At 41.9% G+C, this 25,325-nt stretch overlaps 1 protein-coding gene across 2 annotated transcripts in view; it reads right to left on the minus strand.

Annotated features, from left to right (window-relative positions):
• ADCY5 (adenylate cyclase 5) overlaps positions 1–25,325 on the minus strand; it is a 223,838-nt gene that overhangs the window by 10,878 nt on the left and 187,635 nt on the right. For both annotated transcript variants that reach the window (XM_027804760.2, XM_027804753.2), the window contains exons 9-15: positions 22,854–22,876; positions 18,097–18,241; positions 16,327–16,424; positions 13,530–13,617; positions 6,928–7,044; positions 5,244–5,408; positions 2,784–2,959 (exon numbers count right to left, since the gene is read on the minus strand). In XM_027804760.2, coding sequence (XP_027660561.1) covers positions 2,784–2,959; positions 5,244–5,408; positions 6,928–7,044; positions 13,530–13,617; positions 16,327–16,424; positions 18,097–18,241; positions 22,854–22,876 — 812 coding nt within the window. The remainder of the gene's footprint in view (positions 1–2,783; positions 2,960–5,243; positions 5,409–6,927; positions 7,045–13,529; positions 13,618–16,326; positions 16,425–18,096; positions 18,242–22,853; positions 22,877–25,325) is intronic.

Below are 25,325 nucleotides of genomic sequence, written 5' to 3' on the forward strand. Positions count from 1 at the left end.
TGACACAGATTTTGCAACCCACTGTTGTCTTGCACACAATTTATTGCACGGCCTTTTGGCCAGCTCCAACACTGAACACATGTGCTTGGACATGGACACGATGTAGGAACCCTGGGGATAGTGACTCCCACACTAAAAGTTGGATCTAGATAGAGTTGGAAACACTTCCCACATGCAGCATGATTCCCCTACTCCCCTAAATCACTACCTGGCCAAGGATGACTGACTGCCCCTCATTATTGCTCTGTCTTATGATGGCAGCATGGCAGATCTGACCTTCTGTACTGGGGCTGCAGCTCACTGTGGGTGGTTAGGCTTGCTCTAAAATCTTCAGCAGAGACTAGGAAATGTACCAAACTCAATATTTACAATAACGCTTTGGATAACTCAAAACGCCCAGTGCAAGCAATAATGGCATAACATTGGTAGGTTGCTTCCCCCATGTGCCAGACATCTCCAGCAGCAGATGGCTCTTTAATTACTGGAAGGTAACACAGAGAGAAGCTTGCTAGATACACGCCTGCTCAAGTTAAGTCCACATTTTTAGCCGGAAAGGTGGCTGATTTTGCTCCCATAGGGCAGAAGCCTTCTCACAACCACGATGGCAGGGACAGACAGCCCTCTAAATCACAAACCTCAGCTCGAACAGAAATGATGGGCTTGATGAACAAATCACTGGGCAAAGCTCTTTGGGCTCCACTGTACAGGAACCCAATTTACAAGATTACATTGGTCTATCACATCTTTAAAACCAATGCATTAGTTTTTTCTTTTGCATAGGGAAAAGACAATATGATAGCAGCTTTGGGCATCCAGTTTATACTTCACGTGTCACCACACTGCTGTGTCACTGCAGTCAAGTCTAGCAACTCCCAATGTGCTATAATCAGCTTTTCAGTTGCTTGCATGCTGGGTTGGTTTGTACACAGAAGTGTGAAGTGACATCTGCATCACTTCTAATTAGTCAAGAGTACCATAATGGCTGCAGAGCAGACAGTAATTATGTAGCTACAACGGGCACCCAATTAAAGTAGTATGAGGTCATGTTGCTTATTTTTTTTTTATCAGCTGGACAATAAGGTACATCTCTGAACTATGTGCTACATGCTGAGCTCCCATTTCCCACAACACACAAATGGACTGCCAGAAACTGGGACAATAAATAGCTGTGCATGGAGCTCTCCAGACAAAACAAGTATCATTTAGTGAGAGAGAATATAGCATCACAGAAAGCTATTTCTGGGAAAACATGCTAACCTTCTCCACTTTGTTATTGACATTTTGATTGTGAAGTGACATAAATTATACTTCTAAGTGCTGTAATTTTGCTTAATTCTTGACTTAAAAGAATAAAATAATATTTGGGATACAAAACGCTTTTATTTCTCTAATTGTGTTAGAAAGTGCTAAATAGTGTCCACTGTTGGAATACATAACGTCTGCCAGAAAACGGAGGGAAAACTCGTTTTCCCCATACCTCCACAGAAAGCTGCGTGAGGTTTCCTACATAACTTCATTTGCTTAACATGGCAGTAAAAGCCATACCTCCATTAATTATTACTGGGCACACAGAAATGCTAAAATCATGGAATATTTATGTGAAGGGCAGAAATAACCAGATGCATCTAGCTTGAAGGGGTTAACGACCATCACAATTTCAGCAACTACACAAGCTACTTCATAACATATGAGGTAGCACTGGAAAGGACCAAGTGAATCTTCTCAACCACCCTCCTGTCCAAGACAGGAGCAACCACAGCTATCATCCTTGACAAATATTTCACCTAAATTGGTGCCTTCTAGATCTCTGTTCTCTCACACCTTGGACTCTCCATTATTGTGAACTGTCTTCTCGTCCGTCCCACTCCTGACTACAGCAATGGTCCACTGCTGATGTCTTACAGGCGGCTCTCCTTATTATGTGCCCTGGCATCGTATTCACCTTTAGGCAACACCATGGTTTTATTGACTTACATTCGTGTACAATTGTTGCCTACAAGGGGAAATCATCAAAACAAGTAGGTAACACAACAATGCAGCTCCCAGTGAGAAATGAAACTTGTGGAGGAGGACGGGTTTGTGGATGTGCCAAACTTCTCTCTCTGGTGTGACCTTCAGGAGAGGGGTAACCATGTCAGTGGAAGGAGGTTGCCACACCATGATTAATGTATGACCTGGTGATGACAAACTACCTTTTGCAAGTAAAAGGGCAACTGCCTACTCCCACTTAGCCCAGGCTCTCCTGCTGGGAATTGTGCTGAGACCAGCTGTTGTAATGGCTTTTCAAATGTGGATATTTGTCCAACAGCAGCTGTCCCAACCTGGGATTGATATACCAGGTGTCCAAACACTGCGGTGGTTCATTATCACACCCCTGAGCCAGCTCAAATTTGTTTGAGGATTTTTTTTTCTTTTCTGAGAAATGACATTTCTATGTTTGGAATGTAATACCAGAAGAAGTGAGGATGACTAACTAAAGCTCCCCATTTCCAGAAGAAAAAGAAATACAGATCCGCTCAGATTCCAGTTACATTTTGTTATTAATAGATAGTTCATTAGTCAAGTTCCACATTAAAAAGATCTTAAAGGGAACTGCATTCTTCTGCTCTTCAGAGGTGGAGAGCAGCATTGATAAGGCCTTTAGTTTACAGCCATGCCTTCTCTGGTACCATGGCCTTCCCTTGCTTGCACCACAGCCTTTACACTCCCATCCACCTAATGCCACACTGAAATCATTGGGTGAAAGAAGTCAGATGAAGATTTCAGAAGTGAAAGACACTTACTGGGTTTTAGCTGTAACCAGGAGATCTGCATTGTCAAAAAGGTTGACCCCTGGCACTTCCACAATGAGAACATATATAAATTCAATGATTAACATAAGGATCAGTTTTCCAATACAGCTGATCTGAAGGAACACAGAGCAGGCCAGGAGACTCAGTAAGACACTGTAGGTAAAGTACTGTATAAAGACAAAAAGGGGAAAAAAAACCCAGAAGAGAAATGAATGTCAGCTGAATAAATCAAAACTGAAAACAAAGGAAACTAAACAGAGGGACAGAAAGGAATTGGGATCTATGTAGTTGAGCTGACCGAACACGTACACCTGGGGCTGCCTGTGGGATTCTACCATGCTAGAGGTCAAATGTTAAAACTGAATTGATGGAGAGGAAAACTCTTGCATTCTTCATCAGGCATTATTTGCTTTACACTCAAGAAGCGTAGGGCTCGTAGCTGTATACCCAAGGTTGTGATGTAGGTTTGCCCTGGACATGATTACTGAATTAGCAGAAGGCAGTTATGCTGGAATACTTTGTGCTTCAAGGTCTAATTCTGGACTCCAGTTCACATACCTGCACAATACATGGGACCAAGGGTATTAGTAATTCACACCACCAGGACAGATACCCACTTGAGGCCAACTGGGAAGTATCACCCCTGCTGATGTGACACACTGAATCCATTGGCAAGATCAAGGCTGGACAAAATTCTACCAATGCCAAACACCACGATCATTTTTTTCTGTCAGCAGTTGCAGAAGTGTGCACATGTGTGGTAGTGGAGCCCTCTGCCACATGTGGGTGGTGGGGCAGCAACTGCTGCCCATCTGAGAACTGAATGTTTAGCATGTCAGTACTTTCAAATGTCATTGCAGCCTGCAGGTGCCATTCATGGCTGATGGGAAGGCTAGGATGTAAAACAGAGAGGCACGTTATCCAGCTCATTATTGTCCTGCAGTCTTAAAGCCTGTAAAGATTTAAGCTTCTACTCTGTCCGGACAGGCCTATTTCTGGCAATAAACCTGTATCAGATGCCTGAGGTGATCCATCTTTCAGTTAAAAGCAACCCCTAGTTGAAATAGAAATATGCCTGTGTTCTGAGCTCATTTATCAATAGTTCATTGCTTATATATTAAATTAGAGAAAATAACTTGTACAGCTCGTAACTTGACTCTTCAGTTTCTAGAAAATTGGGTGGATGTTCCCTGTGGCTGAGGAGTAGGATCCTACCACCTCCTGAAAGCACACTGGGAGCAACAAACAATGCCTGTACCAGATCCAACATCTGCCCTGCAGAGTACAGGGGAGGGACTCCTCACTTCTTAGCCCACTGACCGGCAGGACCTGGCTCAAGGCTGCCATAGCATCCTTAGCATGCAAATGGCTGTTCCTCATGGATAAAATCCCTCTCTGTCCTGGACCAGCACTCCTGACAACCTCATGAGGGACACAGTCTATTTCTAGTTCTCCATTGTGCCAGATTTTGCTCCTGGGTCTTTCTACTTTGCAGGGTTGAAAGTCACAGTAATGGTGGTCACAGCAACCTCACTGTATCAGATAGGGACCATATTCCTGCTAAGTTAAATGGAAAAATGCTCAGTGGGATACCAGGGCTTTCAGTAGCACCTTGGACATCTGGCTGATAACAGATCAGTCATAAATCTGTCAGGCCCCCATACACCCAGATGACCTTGACATAAATTCTGCCCCCATCCTAGACAGATCTTTTCAATTTCCAGTAGACAACAAATGTAATGGCCATGACCTAAAAACTCAGAGAAAGGTCTTTGAATAGCTATGCAAAAATATTGTATTTTTGGCAAAGCCTTCTACCAGAGTGTAAAGCATAGTTGGTTTTGGGGTTGGGTTTGTTGTTGGTTTTTTTTTTTTTTTGGGGGGGGGGGTTTGCCATTAGAAGCATTTGTATTTTGTTTTAAACAAGTTGTTCTGACAAGGTAGGATTTGCATTTGCAAATTGAAGCAGACCACTAACAGGGCTGCTAACTTGCCTGAGTCGAGTCCAGAACCTATTACACCTAGTGAAAGAATATATAAGCAAAGTTTTTCATAAGGACATAAAACAATGGAGGGAAGGGTTAATCTGTGACTAGACACTGATTTTCAGTGAACTGATTTTCAAGTAACACTGAGCACCCACAAACTCCTTTGAAATTACTTGCAGTTCTACATGCATTAAGGACATAATAAAGGCAATTTTTCCTGCTACAGGCAGGATCCAACAGTTATAGAAGTCTACTGATTATTCAGCCCCAAGGAACTTAAAACATTAATGTGGACTCACGATAATAACTTCAGACATTTAAGTTTGTGCATAGTAGCCTGTGTCAGTCCTATAATGTCAATCAGGATCAAATTTGCTTTCCTCTGAACCACTGAGATTTATCACACAGGTTTTACAGCCTCTTCTCAGATCAAGCTCTGTAACCCATTTTTGCCAAGCAATACCTCTGGAAAGTTGCAGTTGGGCAAAGGACTGTCACAGAATCCCTGCAAGGTGCCCAGGCTGTAGTTGGAAGTCAGATTGCTGATAAGGCATATGTCCACCCGGTCAGGAGTGATGTTGTATTCTGCAGCCATGCAGCTGGCGAGATCCACAGTGCTGCACATGAACTGAAGAAAAAGATGGTATTAAACTCAATGGCATAGACAAGGAGAAGAAAACAAAATAGTTCATGCAAAAGTAGCAATGTGCAAAATATGCAAAATGAAATCACCGGCTTACGTTTATGGCATGTGTAATGGCTATGTTTTTTCTCCCCCCCAAATATTAATTAATAAAATCCAGGCTGTGCTCTCTAGAAAGCTAGTTTCATGTTCAACTTCACATACAACTTTATGTCTGGAGGTTCACAGGAAGAGGGGCTGTAGATATTAAAATATATCCTGCTGTCTGTTACAAGGTCCTGGTGTTGCTCTATTTCTGCTAATGGAAATTTCTCAGCTGATAACTTTCCCTTGCCATCTTTAAAGCTGCTGCTGTGGGTCCTTCTACAGGGAAGACTTTAGCATCAAGGCTTAAAGGCTAATGTGCTTGTTATGCTCAGGAAGCAGCAGAGGCCCATTCTGATCTTCTCCACATGCTGCTCCATTTGTCCATTTTGCTAATTTTTACACTAAGCAGGTCATGAGTGCAAAGTACCACACATTATGCAAAAAAAAAAAGCTCTAATTTCTGCGTGGTGCTCAGCAACCTACACCAGCTCTTTGCAGGTGACTGTGGAGTAAGGTGATGGGGTGTCAATGCCACTGAGTTAGTGCCTCCCATTCAAGTACCTCAACAGAACATAAAATTGTTCCTAAATCTCCACTATGAGTATTGGGAAGCTGAGGCAAGAGCAAGTACTGGTCTGGTTTTTAGGTGTTTAAGCCTCTCCATGCCAGTGCAAGTCAGCACTGCCCCAGCTGAGGCCATAACTGAGAGGAGCAGAGTGCTATGTGAAGTCTTTGTAGCTACCTCCAAGCTCAGGGCTTTAATCCCAGGTCCGTTCCTCCTTCCCCCCCCTTCTCTTAAAAAATGAAATAGATGTATGCAGAGTAAAGAATACTCAAGTGGCTTCTTTAACATACATTCAGCCTTCAAGCCATTTGTACAGGTGAGAAAACAGCAGCCACAGGGTCCTAGAGAACAGCCCGTCTTTCTCTGAGTTTGAGTGCAAAGCTAGAGCACCCCATCCCAGAAGTGCAACTCAAAGCCTTCACAGTCCTTGTTAGGTGATTACTGCACTTGGAGCAGGATGCTGCGCTGTGCAGAAGGCTGGCACAAAGCCTACACAACACTTAAGTCCCACTCAGTGTTGTGGGAGTTAAATGACGCATCGCGCTAGTGCTGGCCCTTTGCTAAGGGGTACGAATCAGGCTGGGCTTATGTACTTGGAGCAGAAGCATTTAAAGAATCAGAAAAGAATATGGGCACAAATCGGTGCCAGGCATATAACTGGCTATAGGGATGCAGCTGTCAGGCTCCCATTTCTTTTCTGTGTCCAAAAAACAAAGGGGAACTGACCTCAGATGCTGTAAGCATTAGGCAGGATTAAATTAAACCCAGTGGTTCTAAGGGTTGCAATGCTGCAGAGCACCAATAAGAAAACCATGCAGAACCATAGGAGTGAAAAGGAAATAGTGCACATACCATGTTGACAAAGGCAGATAGAAAAACCAGGATAATGGCAAAAACTCCAACTAAGGTACTATTGGTCCTGGACTGTACAATCTTCCTAGAAAGGGTCTGGAGTGGAGCTGGGAAAAGCTGGATGTGACAGGGAAGAAATAATAAAAAAAAAAAAAGATGAAATAAACGTGTAAAATCATTACTTGTTCTACAGATTACAACCCACATTTGAGCTGCCTGCATCCTTCAGCACAGGATCTGTGCGGAAGGCACACAGGGGTTAGGGAACGGTGATGGAGATGGCAGCTCCAGGACGAGGGTGAGCAGGAACGTGACCACCTCGTGGCAGCAGGCCCAGCTGGCTCACCAAATCTACTTAGTCCTTCCTAATGGGAATGATGGCTCCTGAGCCGAGATAGCATGGCTCGCAGGGCTGTACTCATCCTGTCGTGAGAAGCAAACCACAAGCCATCTGTAACTGAAATAGCCAGGAGGTTGAGCCTGTAAATTACTGGATCAAAAATTAACAAAAGCAGAAATGAAAAAATACATGTCATATCCCTCTGATCGCAAAGGCATATCATAGGACTTTCTGGTGCCATTTCAGAAACAGACTGTTGAAAAGCCCAGGCTATCTCATGATCTGTCAGACCCTTAGTGAAAGGCACTGCAGACTGAGCTGGCCTCGTCACCACAGACACACAGGGCTAAAAATAACCACGGGTAAGGGTGATCACAGAGCTCCCCCAGACAGACTGTCCCAGTGATTCACTACTATCAGAGCTAGAAGCTTTTTTCTAATTGCTTTCTGACTGCAGGCCACCAGCATGTTTTGTGTTAGGTGCTGCATCGTATTCTGGGCAGCGACGGTGTGTGTTAAAGCAGAGGCTAACCAGGCGCCCTTTGCAGCAAGGGTCACCCCTCCGCATCGCGTGAGGCCTCCTTGCATCGCATTAGCTACAAGAGAAGTACAGAAGACAATGCAACCAGCCCTTTCTCTTCATACACCATCCACTGTCCCGGCGCAAGCTCAGGGCTGGAGCAGCGAAAGATGGACACCAGAAAACCCTCCATGCCACCGTGCCGGGGCAGAGAGGCTCTGCTGAAGGCTGCCAAAGTTTTTTCCAGAACCCAGCTCTCCCCACCAGCACGCTGCATGAATAACCAAGCCACTAGAGGGTATTTTTAGAGACACAAAGAAGCTAGCAGTGCAGCGACACGGCACTGCAATTTAACTATGACTAATGTTTCTATTAAAAGTCTTGCTTATCCCTTTTATCCTTCACTCTTACATCTATAGAGATGCAACATTTTGGCACTGCATAGCTTCCCACACAGCAGTCCTACAGTGTAATTACAAAGTGTTTGAATGGCCAAAGCACCGATTAGCTGGTGACTTTTACAGGGGGAGAGAGAGATTGTGGCAAGAGTTTTGAAAGAGCTGATTTCAACTGCTACCAGCACATGCACAAAAATCCAGCTAACTCCAGGTGAGAGGAGAGGGCAAGGCTCTGGGGGGAGGGGGGCGGGAAGAAAGGGGAAATTTGGATTATGACTTATTTGCACTGAATGAGGATTGATTGCAATTCACTGAAAGCTTATGCAACCCTTCAGGCTCATGTAGACACTGTAAAACAAAGCAAAACACCTCTCAGAAATAAACCTTGCTCAAAGAGAAATCCTTGGCTCTGTTGCTAAACACAAACCAAAATATCTCCTTGCCCTACTGTGTCCAGCTGCTTCCATGCAGACATCAGGTAGCAGCAGATCGCTACCAGCGCAGGGATGTGGGAAATGCCATGGGGCTTTCCTCTGCTCTAAACTTTAGAGGATTTGGAGGGAGAAGGAGGATTCATGTTGCATTTAGACAGTTTACTCACTAGATTACAGCAGGACAGGCTTTCATGTCACCCCTTTGTTTAGGCCTCAAGTCCAAGCTCCACAAAGGTATGCACGGAGCTAACCTCCTTCTGTAATCTCTGGGAAATCAGGCACCTAAATAAAACTCGGGAGCACTTTGTTGTGGATCTTGGCTCAAGCCCCTGCTGCCAATGATCCCAAAAAAGCCTGACTTTGAACCAAGCCTGAGATATCAAGCAAAGCTATCAGTGAAAGACACTTAAATTCTAATGAAAACATGTTTTCTTTGTATTAATCTTGGTTCTCATTACTTTGCAAACTAGGGAAAATTTTAGGTCAGTAAACAAGTACAGCTGGAAAAAATCCTGAAGAGGAAACAGATGCCAAAAACCATAGGAGGTCAGGATTGCAACAGAGAGCACAATGGTACAACCGTGCCACGCATCTGAGGAACCTCTGCCTTGCGAGCAACATTCATGGAGGCTCTGCAACATAAATAATGCTCTTCCCTCTCACAAAGGCAGATAGAGATGAGGAATACTTGCAGCTTGGAGGACTTCTATGCCAGAAATGGGGGACCTGTGTCAGCTCTGACAACTCAGCTCCAGTCTAGCAATGTTCCCTCCATAAAAACATCCACAAGTCAAGGGTATAACAAAAAAGAAGAAAAAAGAAAATAAGATTATTTCCTCTCCCATATTGTAATAAAATAAAATAAAAACCCTTCTGTCCTAGGAAAAGAAGCAGAATATCAAGATGTTATAGTATGGTGAAAATCCTATACTGTTGCGGGTTAGCCCATTGGTTTGTATTGTCCAACACCATTTACTCCGCTTAATAAGACTCAAATCTTGCCAGAGTGAAGAAAAGGACAAGGGAAGGTCGATGAAATGGCAGCTCTAAACCTGCATGTGCAGTATTGATAACAGAGGCTGAAAGAAAGAATGTGATCCATTTGGGAAGCCAAGATTTACATTTGGGTTGCCACACAAGCTTGAGGTAGCTCATTAGCCCTCTTAAAATTGCCCATGTAAAGAAAAATAACCACAGTGGGAAAAAGGAAATTGTATTGTCCAGTCGATTCCAGGTCATTCTGAATTGAAATGCATAAATGCTGCTGGAAGATACTATCTCCCAGAAGACAGAGGCTCTGAAAGAATGCAGGTACCAATGAATATACAAAGGGAAGGCAAAGCACTGTTGTACAGGTGGAAGTCCAAATTTAAAAAGCGATCCAACAAGTACTAGTGTTACACTGAAAATGATCCACAACCTCCAGTCATTTGCATGACAAAAAATACACTAAATAAAAGCTGTACTTTGCAATAATGGCTGATGGCAGACAGAAGAGTACTATTTCTCCTTTTTGGTTCTTACATATATTGTGGACATGGAAAACGGCTTAGATAATTGCTGTTGTCTTGCGAGATGAAAAAAATTATGAGGTCTTCACATTCTGATTTTTCAATTTGTAATAAAAGCCTTTGAGTCATTTTGAAGCACATTAAGATGCTTCTGGAGTAAAAGACATCTCCAGGCAACTTAATATTGCAAGTGCACTTATGTAACTTATTTCACGGTGATTTATTAGTCTACTAAACAAGTACAGTTTTCAGAGGTATTTTTTCCCCTGCTTAAGAAAAAAAAACCCCAAAATTAGGAGCATCTAGACCAGCTTTGGGAGGCAAAGAAACAGGCAGGCAAGCTGCACCTATGTAAGCTACAGAACAACATATTTTCTCATAAAGGATAACTTGAAATTTCTCTCATATGTGCTTCCAGGAACATGCAAGAAGTTGAATTCAACACAGCAGTGTAGATACCAGAAGTTAAGGATTTTAAGAAGCAACACAAACTTGATAAGTTAGTAGCAAAGCAGATGTCTGTCGGTGGAATATTTGCAAAGGGATCCTGGTTCCCATGACCTTAGACTCTATTGGGAAGGAACACCATCTCACAGTGGCCAAGACTTCATGGAGCATCAAAGTGAAGAACTGGAGCTCTCTTGTTTATTACAGCTGAAGAAACTTGGAAAGCCAAGCTGACTGCGTTGGCTGTTCCAGGATCAACTTCTAGTCCATGGAGAATTTTATAGTGGAAGATAATAATGACAGCAAAAGAAAATAAAACATGATCAAGCTGTCCAGAAAGAGCCTGCTGGCCATTGTCAAAGCTAAGGATGGAAAGGCAAAAACAGGGAAGGAAAATCTCACATGAAAGCTGGAAAGAGGAAGAAAAAGGAGTCACTTATCATGTAACAGCACAGCAAACAGGCCAAAGTTATGCTTATACTGCTATCCTGGGGTGGACACCTGCTTTCCAGCTTTGTGTGGAATTACATTAGTCTGTAAAAGACATGCTCTCCTATCCCACATTCAAGTGTGAAACAGAGCAAACAATGCTGACATCCTTACATCAAAATTTCACCTGAAGGATTTGTGAAAGTGCCTTCCTTATGCACATGTGTAAAAATGTTTCCTGGAGCAATGTGGAGTACAGCAGGTCAGTAACACTGCAAAACCAAGGGCTGGGTAAACCCACTGTTTAAAAACCTCTTGACTTGAAACACTAAAATCTTTCATGATAGAGGCAGGCTGCAGGTACCAGAAGCTGCTGCCATCAGATGGGTAGCTGACAAGCTAGAAGTAGCTGTCCCCTAAACAAGCCATTTCACAATCAGATGTTGTCACTAGAGGCTAATTTGGAGCCCTAAAATTAGGGTAATTAAAAAGGCACTGGAGCTATAAGGCCTGATATTTTCAATATTTGCAATCTGTGCACAGAAGACACTGGCCGCACTGAATGTCATACATAAGCAGCTTGTGGGTCAGAGCCAACATGCTGAAAATTCACTTTTGGAAATACCAGGAGCTTCATAAAGTCCTATAAATTCTGATGTTAGTCTGAATTCCCTCTGATGTCTCGTGTTCCCAGGGCCTGTGCACTGAGAAAAAAACAGCCTAAAAAGTTGCAGGCACCAACAAACAGACCTCTCCTGCAGGTATTTGGAAGCTCAAGGCAAAGAAAACACGACTAAATATCTGCCTAGGGTCACAGGGACTGAAAAATCCTGTGTGCCTTTTATATTAATTGTTAATTAAGATCAGTAGAACTATTAAACCAAAAAGCCCAAACCAAAACCAATAGCTTTGAATGATGACAGAAGAAATGAGAGCTGCTGTCAGTATGTGGAAGCAACCTAAGCCTGTAAACCCCAGTGGATGACTAACAGTTGTGCACTCTGAAATTCATCTTTTTGCAAGTCAGCCAGCTTGAATGCATCAGAGGTTTGGGTCTGCCACAGCTCTTGCCCCAGTATCTGCAGAGCACCAACAGAGCTGGTGTGGTGCAGCTGGCAGTGCGCTGGGATGTTGCTGCCAGTGGCACTGCAGTGTAAGCAGGCTCCAGCACAGCTCTGCACCCAGTTTCCAAGTCCTCTGTGGCTGTGACCAAAAGCCACACTGGTTATTATTTACTGCTAACTGCACAAACTGCTGATACTAGTTTACAAACTAATGGCACTCAGCAGCATCCTCATGTGCAACAGACACAGCAAGTATAACCAGGAATCTTTGGGTACCATCTCCCAGCTCAAGGGACATAAGTCTTCCTATTAGCACTGTTATTTCTGACTTGTAATTCTCATTACTGGTAAACAAGCAGGACCAATTGGATGCTGTGCTTATGAACTAGGCTCCCTTTAAAATTGTCATAAGCCCAAGGGAAGCCCCGTGAGTGAGTTGTTAAGTTCAAATATAACCTCAAGCTTCTTTCACTGGGAACATTTCGTAGCTCTTATTAAATGAGAAGGCAAAGCTTAATTCTACAAATCTTTCAAAAATCAAAAAGACATGAAAGGTGCAAGTCTGTCAAGATCACCCACATTCAACTGCTGAAAATGGCACAGAGAAGATAATTAAAGTGAGGCAAATCATCTGCCTGACATAATCCATTACTCCACAGTTTCTTCTGCAGGAAACATATTGCTACTGAGCTATTTTATTCCAGGCTCTGAGGAACAAAGCTGAGCTTGGGCTAAGGAACCTGAATCTGAACGTCTTCCACGTTCTGACACTGCTAGACTGGAAGGATTTCCAAAACTGCAAATACAATCAACATTGTAATAGGAATACCTTTGAGCGAAAAAAATAAGCACATCACCCTCCCCAAAGTGCTTACTGCCAATTTACCGATTTAGACTGCCACAAACAATTAATCTGTTTTTGGATTTCACACAATGTATTTCTTTGCTGATCAAAACCAGTTACAAGAAAGAGTCCACCGAATGTTGGAATCTCTGTACACTCATCTGAGAAAGGCTGATAACCTTCTATATAGCTTTTGCTTCCCCCAGGACATTTTTCCTTCATGATATTCTGCTTCTGGTTATCTGCCTACCCAAACATGCATATGCAGCAGGGGCCAGTACACAGGCGACTCTGCAGGAAGTTTACAGGGAGGAAATGAATGGTCAGTGTTTCATTTCACATTGGAAAATGTGTTCTTATATCAATATCAGAGTGCCTGCAGGGGACTTCATAGACATGCAGATCCACAGAATGGTTACTTCTGACTGATCTAAAGAGATGCCATCCCTAACATCTGTTTGCAGTTCATTCTGTCTTATCAAAGGCTTTTTCTGTAACCCTTATCACATAGTGTAGAAAGGGTGGCTGACAAAACATGCTCTGTTAGCTGAAGAAACAGATCGCTGATCCAGTTATCTTAGGCAAAGGACTCTACAAAGAAACCACAGTACTCACCTTCACACAGGAGTAAATGACAGAAACAAACACCACCGTGGTCAGGATCAGGAAACAGGTCAGGTAAAAACCCAGCATAAATGTAGAGCTGAAATCAAGGAGAATTTTTTTCTTAAATGCACACCATATAGAATAGCTACAGCTCTACTCTCCAGAACATGACATTTGTACAAGCGATGACACACTGTACACGCTTTCTAATTAGGAGAGCAGTGGGAGATAGTAGGTGCCTTGATTACGAACAGATACTCTGTCCTATTTCAAATTACTCACACAGGCTGCAGAGCAGAGAATACCACATCTTTTATGGCAATCACCTTCCTGCTGGGGTGACAGCAGAGGAACTGAAAAATATTTAATGTGCTACAGGAGCTCATAGAACAACTTGCTACGGCAGGTCGGCACCCGGCTGGCTGCGGGCAGGAGATGCCTGGGAAGGAAAGTGTGCTGAGCACTGCAGTGCGGCTGGGTGGGAATAATCTCAATGGGAATAGCTGCCCGTCCTTGCTGTGCACAGGGAATATCTGTGCTGCACCATGGGAGCAACCATGGCATGAGGATATTCAGGGAAAACAGCCTTAGCTTGGCTAAATTCCTGTTCCTCCCAACTTTGAAATGCAAACAGAACCTCAGGACCAACTTTGTAGTATGCAATTTCATCTGTTTTGATCACCAAGATACTCAACAACAATTTCTCGCGATTGGTCTCAGTGTGACAGCATAAGGCCCCTCCCAGGACTAAGCCTTGTTCATAATTTAAAGGAAGTATTCTTGCGACATGACATCGAGGCAAACCACACCAAAGCCAACTGGTCCCTGTGTTCTCTCATGACTACTAAGATAATTGTACTTGTTTGAACCTTCGTGAAATTCATTAAAGCTATTCCTCTTTATCATTATGAATTATCAATGCCATTTTGTCTCTAGTTTCAAATTCAAATACCATGGTGAGTTTCATGAAGCTCTGATGGTGACACATCCTGTGGTTTCAGTTGCTGCTTAACTCTTACCTTCAATAACAACCCAAACCATGCAATTGAAATATAAGAGAAAACAAACCAAAAGGTGAAGGAAAGTATATTTTACCTGCAGTTAAAACATGGAATTTTATTCACTCTTGAACCAGATCACCATTCAGACAGGCTAGGCTGCCTAAAGGGCACTTCAGAATGTACCAAAAGACCAACCACCACCCTTATGGGCAGTGTGGAGGGAGACTGAGCAGCGTGACATTTACACCACACTGCCATAGGGGATTGGCTCCTGTGTAATACTGAGTCAGCCATATGGCTGCCACAGATCAGAAATTGTCAAGTTGTCATTTAAATGTTAAACTGGGTTTTAGGGAGACAGCTTAGTAGCTGCTTAGGGACTTTGATAAGCAACACAAAGGCTGGTAAAGGGCCTTTGCAGGTGCGAAGTCATAGCAGTAATATCTAGAGATCCAAAGCGTAAGCCTTTGCTAAATCAATTACTCCCAAAGAATATTTTTTTATTTAATTAACTATGCATTAATTGCTGCGATTGATCTAGTTTCAATTTTGAGCCTCTTTCAGCTTCAATTCCAGTTTCGCAAAGCGGATCTGTCTACATAGTGCATTTGTACTGATGTTATTTTGCCGATTCAATCCTTTTGTGAGCAGAAGTGAATGTCTTCTTGCCTGGGAGAGCAAATGACCTCAAAGATCAGACTATGCATTGTTTCCATGACCTTCCCAATATCTGATCTAAACACTACAAACCCATCTCTACTCTGAAAAGATCCGTGGTGTGAACAGAAGTAGAAAGCAGTTGTAATGGCATAAAATAGTATTGGAGTTCTCTTTAAATGAGTTCAAATCGTGTTTTAATGAGCTTTAAAAGCTCTCTTTTTTTGTCTTGTAATGAAGATGAATTTGGAGTATTTTCAGAGCTTGTGTGATCTTGTTCTTCAGATTAAAAATGACTAACTCCATATTTGTTTCCAACACAGCAGAGCTCAGTGAATGATGTATTATTGCTACTAAACCAGAGCACAGGAAATACCAACGTGCTTTAATTTTAAGGGATTTTTTATGAACTCTTTGTGAAGAAATACCATGTCTGCAGAGCTCCCTGCTGGAAAAGATCTAGGGGGTTACACTGTGCCTTTCAGACAAAGCATTTCACTGCAGTGGTCCAAGAGCACTGTGCCCCACAGCCCTGAGGAGTTTATGCCATCCTTACCTGGGGAAAGAAAAGACTGCAACACTTAAACCTGGAGTGAGCTACTCAAAGCTTGGGCATGTGTGGCTCAATTCTCTAACTACCTTTTGTCTTGCACTGCTGCTCTGAGTCCAGAAGAATAACTGTACGAGAGGTTATGCCTCATCTGTTAAGCAGACCCTGAGACCTCAGTGCTCTGAGCAACGAGGCTGTGATGGGTTTTTCGCCTCCCTGTCCCACTGCATTCAGATAACAGGACAGCCTAGTCTTGCGTTATGAACGTGTATGCAACCTTAGTAGGCAATCCTTCCTACTTAGTGATATTTGTTTTCCACAGACTTATAAATGTGCTGAACTGACCTTCCTAAAATGAAGGTAATGGTGAGAGAAATCATACTGGGAAAACAGAAATCCTCATGTGCCAGTGAGGAGGTTTTAATCTGTGCTAGAAATGAGTGAAAACAATAAGTACCACACATCACTTGAGCATGAATTATTTAAGGATTTTTCTCTTCCCCTTGATGCTCTGAATTCTCAAGAAAAAAACCAAAGAAAAGTAGGCCAGAATAGAGGAGGGGAGCAGATGGGAGCAAAGGGATGAAAAGGTACTCACTGTGGCACGATTATGATTTGAACAAAGCAGATGAAGAGGAAGACTAGGGAGGCACAAGCCACGTAGGCTCCAAACCTGTCATCCACCTGCTTGGAGTACTGCAAAAAATGCAAACAGGGTTATGTTAGTGGGAAGTTTGGCTGGCTGCCTTCTCTCCACAAAAACTTCTTACTTGGCTTCTGTTTAGGTCCTTGGAAAGCAGCACTGGTAGGAAATGACTAACATTACAAACTCCCCTTCTCCCTGGGCAAGCTGTAAGCACTTGAACAGACCCAAAGGCCAGGGAACAAACCCACACAGCTGGGCGAAGAGAGGATTCGCCACGTGCCCCTTGCATGACAGGAACAGAAATGGATTAACTGGGACCAGGATTATAGGTCACTGTCGTCAGACCTAAACTTCCTCCAATGGAAGTTTCCTCCAACAGGGACAAATGTTGTTAATGAGAAAACCTTGTATTTTGTGCAGACGGCTTGGCTCGTTCTAATGGTAGTGTGAGGATGCTATGGTTTTCACACAGTCACTTCATCCAACTACTTGTCAACATATCGGTCACATGGCAGCTGCATCCGTTTCCCAAAGACGCTTTATTTAGCTTGAAGCATGGTTGTCAGTACAGGCGGTCACAATGTTTGAACAAAATAAAAGGTGCTCAGAACAGGTGAACTGCTAATTTCCCTAGCAGTTTTCAGCTATAAAATTGAAGGGAAGGAGTGGGGGGAAATTACATGCTTGAGCTTTTATGCAGTCCAACACTGATTCATTGAACAGCTGTAAATCCTGCAAAGGTCTGCTTTTGCAATAGGTTGTAATTTCTGTCATTGAAAGAGTGTTTCTAAATAAAATTATAAAATATTTAGTGCAAACTTATTACTGAAGCTTTTTCCATTGAATAATGAGTTTAACTTGAAGACCACAAAAGTATCCCAAGGATCTGTGCTTGGGCAAAAAAAGAAAAATGATGACTTTGACTTTCTTTGGGCAACTAAAACCAGCAGTTTATGTAGTACCCTTAATAACAGCGTCCAAGTACCTTTGGACTTAACTGAATTTAACTTTGCAGCCATCTAGAGCCCATGTTGTCTCTGTTATACAGACAGAGAAATTGAAATGACCTTTGCCTCCCAACAATATCTGAAACAAAATTAGGAAGCAATCAGCTATTCAGGAGCCCTAGGTGTCTTACTCCTCTTTGTCACATTTGTGAGATGAAGAACTTGTTGCTTAAAATGGGCTCCCAAAAATGGCTGGAGTATGAATTGCATCCCAATGACCTCTAGTAGCACGTGGAGCTCCCTGGGGGGACAAAGGGCAGGGAAAAGCCCCACCAGAGGTGGTTCAGAGCTCAGGCAGGCTAAAACAGGTTTCTCCAGTGATTTGAGGGAGATAAGGGGTGACTGCAATCTCAGTTTGGATGCCTCAAAGTCAGAGAAGAAAATCTGGCTTATTCTGGATTCCCTTTACAGCTCATCATTACATATTCACATGTGTCTGACAGAAATGGCTTGGTTTTCCTGCTCAGTGCTCCCTTCCGATGACTGTGACTTTCCAGGGACATTATTATATATTAGTATATTATATTAATATTATATATATATTAGTATATTAAGGTTCCCATGAAGAAGCATGGATTTTTTAAGACCGCAACCCCATCTCCAACACCTAAACCCTAGCTTTACCTGCAGTTATAAAAGCTTGATCTTATGCAGAAAGATTAAAACTCCTAAGAAGCCTGACAGACAAGTTGCAATGACTTTTAGAGAACATTACCTTTTTTTCCAAGTCAGGCTCCCTGAATGTTAAGAGGAACTTGCGCACGTGCTCAGAGCGTAAGCGATCAATACTTCTGGCATCAATGGCACGGCCCAGAAACTCATCCACTTCATCTTCTGGGTTCATGCTTTCCTGTGTATTCCTGAGGATGTCATGAAAAGGGAGCATAAGAGGACAAGATAATTTCCTTCTCTTCACCATATATTATCGTTTCACTGTACAATGAGCTGGAGGTTAATGTCATTTTGCTTATGACAACTTCAAGTTGGAAAAAGGGTTATGAGAAGAAAATGATATCAGCTCTAGAGCTCATTGCCAGTCCTGAATCGACTAGTGACGGGATTTGATTTACTTGCCCTTTTTCTATACTACATCCGTTTTCTTGCCTTGCAGTCTCTTTACCATCCTTCATTCTCTAAAATCTGTCAGCAGTCTCCTTCCACTAGTCCTCTGACTTACTGCTCCCTGCACTGCTGTGCTGTCATAGCCGTTAGTGCCTGAACTGGCAAAATGATTTATGTAACCAGTCCTATTTCTTGCTTCCAATAATAATTTCTGTAAATACTTTGTGAAAATTTCTGAACTTGAACAATTCTCCATTTTTGAGAAAAAATTGTTTACACGGGGGGAAAAAAATGTGGCCTGACTCCCCACTGCCTCCCCTTCATGGAAGTTGTTTATGAGTATAAAGCATAAACCAGACAAAATTTTCTGCTTACAAGCTATTTACTGAACTCAAGGAAAGGCTGCAAAAGAAAAAGGTAGCAAAAGAAAAATATACAGATTAGATTTCACTTTCTAAATACATGGAGCAGGATTTCTATATTGCTTATAGACTTTAGTATCAGTGTGTTTCTGATGCTCAGCTACAGCTTCAGAAAAATGAGGCTTATTTTCAAAAACTGTTAAGAAAATAACACTGAGAACTTAATTGCTCTGAAACATTTTGCACTGAGGATCAGGAAACATGAAGCACCTCCCAAAATTCTCTAGTTATTTTTAAAATGTATCAGGATTTTAATTACTTGATGCTGTCACTTTAATGGCTTGCCTTAAAACTAGTTACAAGCAGAAATTAAAAGCTAATCCTGAAGTGCTGTTTTTCTGCTCTGCTTGCATGATTGCCAAGGTTACCCACAGGATATGCCAATAGTTACCCACTGGAATACACCCCCAGCTTGCACTGCGGCATATTCCAGTTGATGACTATTTCTATGTGCAAACCCCATGATGGCACAGCAACTTACGGCTCATGTTGTGTAACCTTCACCTTAGGCACTCTGGAGAGAAAGTCCCGAGGGTCTGACAGCTGCACTGCTTTATTTTCTTGGTTTTATTTGTACTGCATAAGAGTGCATAATGCACAGTGTTGCAGCAGCAGACCCCTACAGGTATGACTGTGCTGGAAGCAGAGATCGCTCAGAGCAGCTTACAAACCAGAACGTGACTCTCTTCTACAAGTTGAAGGTTCCTTTCCAAAAGAACAGCTCTTCCAATGCTTTCTGCAAAACCAGACCAGAGTTTAAGCAGCCCTCTGTACCCCAACACTACTGTGTACCTCTTGCCAAGAGAAAAATAAATCAGGTCCATCTATTTGTTTCCATTCCACCTCCCTTTGCCCCAACCAAAGAGCTGAATGTGTCTACACCTCAGCTGGGTCATGATGACACACCAGTGGCATTTATTTAGTTGACCATATGGCAACTGCAAACCTAGTTTGTCTCAAGGTTTCATTTCTATTTTAGCCAATCTTAGTATTTCAGTGGGGTTGGGGAAAACTGGGTTTTTTTTAAATTATTTTGTTTTATTTTGGGGCTCTAGAGTTATTTTATTCCTTGAACTTCATATATTCCATTTTGAAATTAAAAGTGGTTTTGTCTCCAGAAGGACAGAACATTCAATTTACTTCTAGTTGCTTCCTTAGAGGAAGCACATCTGCTTGAGCATTCAAGACGATGCTGCTTATTTTCATTCAGTCCTCACAATATCTTCTGGACTCTTAAAAATGAGCAAGGAAATCATTAGACTTCATATTTACAGAATGTCTTCCAAGATCTTGCAAGTTATTTACACATTTGGGTCATTCACATTTAGTCATTTCATACCACGTACAAGAGATGCAATATGTTTTCCCCTAGAACCGAAGCTAAAGTGTCAGCTCAGCATCTTGGTGAACCTCAGTTAAATTTCAAGTTCCAGTCTAAAAGTGTCACACTGGAAGACACAAAGAGAAGAAACTGCCTGCTTGGCCTGTGGCCTTGGGTGCCTCCAGTTTTGTAATAGGTCATTATACTGCTGAGGGTATCTCTAATACTACAATAACTTCTGTAGTTGCAGATTGTGTAGAAATCTGCAGGTTTTAAATTGCCTTGCTGGGATATTCACAGTGAGGCAGCCACCTTCATGTAGACTGCAGGGAAGCCTAGTCACCTTGCATATACCTAGCTGCTCAGGTGACTTTCACAGCCAGTTGTATCCAAACTAAATTACTGTACAGCAAGTTAGGGTACATTTGCATAAATTTAATTTTAAACTGAAATACAAAATTTCCCATGCTAAGGAGTGCCCTGATGGCAGTGCCTGTAAGCCAGAGCTGAGGTGCTGCCATACACTAATGAAATTCTTACGTGGAAATAGTTATTGATATATTGGTAGTGTGGTTTGGGGGGGAAAAAACGAAGGATTTCAGGCCGCCACAAAACTTCCAGAAACATCTTTCAAAAGCACTGCTGAGATTTCTCCAAGTGCAGCCAACAGAAAACCGTTGTAAGGGACAGGAACAGCACAAACAGAGCTTGGAGCTACTTTTGCACTCTGCTTGCAAATGTGAAAGCTAGCAATTAACCCAGAGATGCTGGCTTCAGAGTAATCCAAAAATGTTCTGCTGATTTAATTATTTTCTGCAAATTAAGAGTGTGACCACTGCCAAAACTACATGTATGCCATAATTTTAAATGGTTCATGCCTTGATTCAGTAACTAAATCTGCATTTAGGCACGTAAATGTCAGGTCCTGTTTCCAGAGATCTGTGGTGCCTACATCTTCCTTCACTGTAAGAGAAAAGTATTGATGTTCAGTGTTTCCGCACATGAAGGCACTGGGTGAAGTGCTTGACATGGTTTAGGTATCTAATTTTAACCAGTATCACCATGAACATTTTGTGCTAGAGATCTTTTTTTTTTTTTTGCCAAATCTTTGTTCGAGTTAAACAGATTTCTAGACCAACAGAATCTGAGGCAAGCAGTAGCTTCTTTTGGTGCTGAACAGAAATGCAAAAATCCTGCAATCTGTACAATAGGATGGCATCACACTGAATCAGTGCTGTAAATACACAGCTCTTAGCTATCGGCCATAACAGCTCAAGTAAGCTTTTTCAAACTACAGGATGGAAGAGAGACATTATAGTCCTTGGAGCAACAGTGGGGATGCCATTCCTCACCAGCTGGGTGACTCTGCTGTGGACTAACACTGATGCAGCTGAATTTATCTTTTCTCGCACAAACTATGAGAAGAGATGCTATTTCATGAGGGATAATTAAAATTTTGGTATTCCTAAGAATTATTTTGTTGTAATCAATAAGTTCTTTTCTGTCCAAAGTACATCTAACATCAACTGAGTTCCCAGCAGCCACAGATGCAAGAAGAAACCCTGGTGACTCCCCCTAGACACCTTGTAGCACCAGCAAAACTTAACAGGGTGCACAGAGCTAGATGTTACAAAAATCAGGTTTGCAATGAAGGGTGAAGGAAGGAGACAATGATTCTTAATATTGCCATGTTCAAGCTTATCACTTCCCTTGACTTTCAGGGTGTTGCTCTCAATGCTCAACCACCATAATGTGCATTTTCCCAAAGCCAGATGGGCCCACAGAAGCACTTAGCTGTCCCAGCTCACAGAGGTATGCTCAGTCCTGACTGGCAGCCTGAGAACCATGATAAGGAGCAACAGCAAAGTATTTCAGGCATCAGTCTCCCCTACTGTCACCTATCTTGCTCTGAGCAAGCTTACAGTTAATGCCATTCAGTAGGACTGAATCTGAAATTACTCCAAGCACCTTTGATACAGGACATGCTTTTGTTATGCCCAGCTGTAGAAGTTAAAAAGGTAACACAGTTGGGTTTTTTCCCTCCAAAAGCGATTTTTCAAAATACCACTCTTGTTAAATTGTTATTTTAAACAATTTAAGTTCTATATGAAAAAAAAATGAAAATGCTGCTTTAATGTGGCTGTCTTTCAGAGTATGAAAGTTTGAATTTACTTTTTCAAATAAGCTGTCATTTCTGAGTACATTTTTATATGTAGAAATAAGTAGTATGCAATAATGAGTAACACAAAATATATACAAATAAACCCCAAAACTATATATATATATTTCAATACATAAGTAATTTTTTCTTATCACAGATGTTCAACAGTTAGACATACTCTACGGGAAGATTTTGTTCTTGGGATATTTTCAAAGTAGCAAATAGAGAAGAATATTGGGGGCAAGGGGAAGAGAGGCAAAAGCATTTTAATTACAAAAACAATTCAGAACCACACAAACAAATAAATGTTTTTAGGGCAGTGGCAGCTCTGAATGCACATCAGTCAATCCCATGCCCTCAACTGGCTGTCCCTCCAGGAGAAACCTCTGGGGAGTCCAGGCATTATTCTTGGCTGCTGGGCATTAATTTTTGTCTTTTTTTTATTATGAGAAAAAAATCCCAAATGTGCAAACATAAAAGTGTATGACAGAAGTAAATTTGCTTACTTGTCCTTGGGGTCCTCAAAACCCTGAAAGAAAGGAAAAGGACACGAGAGTTAGTAAACAGGCTGACCTCAAGAACACAAAGTATCCTGAGAACAGCATTTCACAGAGTAGTTTTCCAGGGCACTCATTTGTTAGGTGTGGATGGATGGCCTTACCCACCCGCAGCAGTATTTTGTGTCACCAGGCAGAGAGAGACGTTTTAGAAAAACACATGCCTTCAGGTATAATTTGTGGAAGTGAAGATAAGGGAAATGCTTCAGCTGCCTGCTGGCATGCTTTATATCAGGTGTCTTCTTTTTTGCAGTCATCATTAAAGGACACAATGGGAATTATGCTGATATTATAACTGAGGTTGTATTTTACTTGAAACAAAGCTCAGAACAATAACATAAGTCAACTATTGTATTCAACAAGGCTGCACCTCTTTATGCTGGGGCTCAGCTAAGGGAGCTGGATGCATTTTGGTTTTCATCTCTTCAGGAGGAACCTCAAGGGGTCTCCTTCATTCTCCCCTTGCTGTGTGCACACACAAAACATGTTTTCTTGAATAAGATTTCAGGAATTATTTATAATATTTTTAATAGCCAAAATGTTCACAGTTCCTCTGGGGCCACCTGAACTGAGAAGTGTGTGTGTTTAAGGTCATCCAGAGTTTAAGCGGCTAGGAGGCCTCAGAGAAAAATACCTACAGAGACATAATTTTATATGTTTAGCTTTAACATACCTAATAGACCAAATTGCATCAAAATGGCCATTTTGCATGGGCTGAGACAAAATCTGCCCTCTGACATCGAGGCTTATATTTAACTGAAGTCAAGAAAAGTTGTATATTTGACAAGTAGGGTCAAATACTCAGGCACAGAGTTTGTACCCTGTGTTCCAAAACAAAACAAATGTAGCTGGGAGATAGGAAGAACTCCTTTTGTTTTCCTCCCAGAGACTCAGGCCAAAACTGCTCAGAGCATGTGAGGATATTCCAGCTGCTGGACCTGCAGCCGCTACCAGGCTGGGGGCAGCAAACTGAGATCCGATCTGACTGTAAAAAACATAAAAATCTTTGCGGAAAAGTCTTCCCACAGGCTGCCTTGTCCAACACCATCAGAAACAAGAATGCTGATGACATAGTGAGAACAGATTTTGCCCTTGCGACTAGTTCGCAATGCTGTGATACAGCAAGAGGCAATAAAGCCAACACAGCCTCCCTGAAAAGCAGCAGCTTTGCAAGAGGAAAAAAGTGGGTTTCATCACTCAGGTCAAGAGCCAGGACTGTGATTCACTGAGAACGCGATTTCCATTTTTACACGCTCCGTTTCAGACTCAAACCACACTTCTAAATAGAAACTGCAACTCCAGCTTAACCCATCAGAAATTCAGATAAAGGAAGTCTCTCAGTCCCATGTAACAACCACCAGCAGATCCAGTGGGAAGGAAATAGTAATGTTGACTCCAAGTTAGCATGTTCAGTTATCCAAGCCAAAAAAACCATGTACTTTTTGATTTCACATTAAAGAGTGATGGAGTGATCATTCAGCTTTTTGTTGTGTGGCTTTTTTCTCCCCCTTGCTTAATCATTTTACAGTTGTCAGGAATATCTGATCGATTTATTTATTTATCCTCTAAGCAATCCTACAACACAATCCAAAAACAAGTGCCAAAACTGAAAGCTCACTGATTAATCATGGAGACAAAATGCTCACTAATTTGTCTGGTGTCATAGTCAGTTAGGCTGGAAAAAAAAAAAGAAAATCAGCTGAACATGAATAGTTACCAGCTGAGAAATAAGTGAACTGATGAGAAAACAGCCAGTACTTGCTTATTAGACAGACATCAAGTTCACATTTTCAAGCTTAGCTACATGGGGACTGGATGACTGCAGTGGAAGAGTCCCCTAAAATGGTATGATTTTCACAGAGAGCTACGTAACCATTCATCCCACTGAAATCCTCAAACTAAATGCAGACCTCATACACCTGCCCTCCAGGTGCACAAGTTTGAGGATACAGGCCAGCCAGGTCAAGTTACTAAAACACCTCAGCAAGCATATCCTAAAAAATTCCCCAATATTTCAAGCATGGAAAAATATGTAGGCTGCATATTTAACTGGTCATTTATATGGGTGAACATTTTATCAACATGAAATTTGATTCTCCCCTGCTTCTCTCCTCCATCAAAACTGTTACAAGGAAAGTCGCTAAAATAATACAGAATTAATTGATCTAGCTTTTTAATTTAAAATACTAAATTGTGCTTGGAACACTGGAAATTATTCATGCTGGTAGCTCAAATTAAATTGGCATTTCAAAATTAAAACTTCAAAAAAAGGCGTATTCCAGGTAAAGCAAAAAAAGGAAAAGATTATTACATTTTCTTTCCTGGATCTTCATTTAATGAGGCTAAATATTTAAGAACAACTTGAACTTCAATTAGAGAGATTCAGCTTAAAATTAAATGTAGTAGCAATCTCTTTAAGTT

This window comes from Falco cherrug, chromosome 8 (assembly GCF_023634085.1).
Source record: "Falco cherrug isolate bFalChe1 chromosome 8, bFalChe1.pri, whole genome shotgun sequence".
Lineage (NCBI taxonomy): Eukaryota > Metazoa > Chordata > Aves > Falconiformes > Falconidae > Falco > Falco cherrug.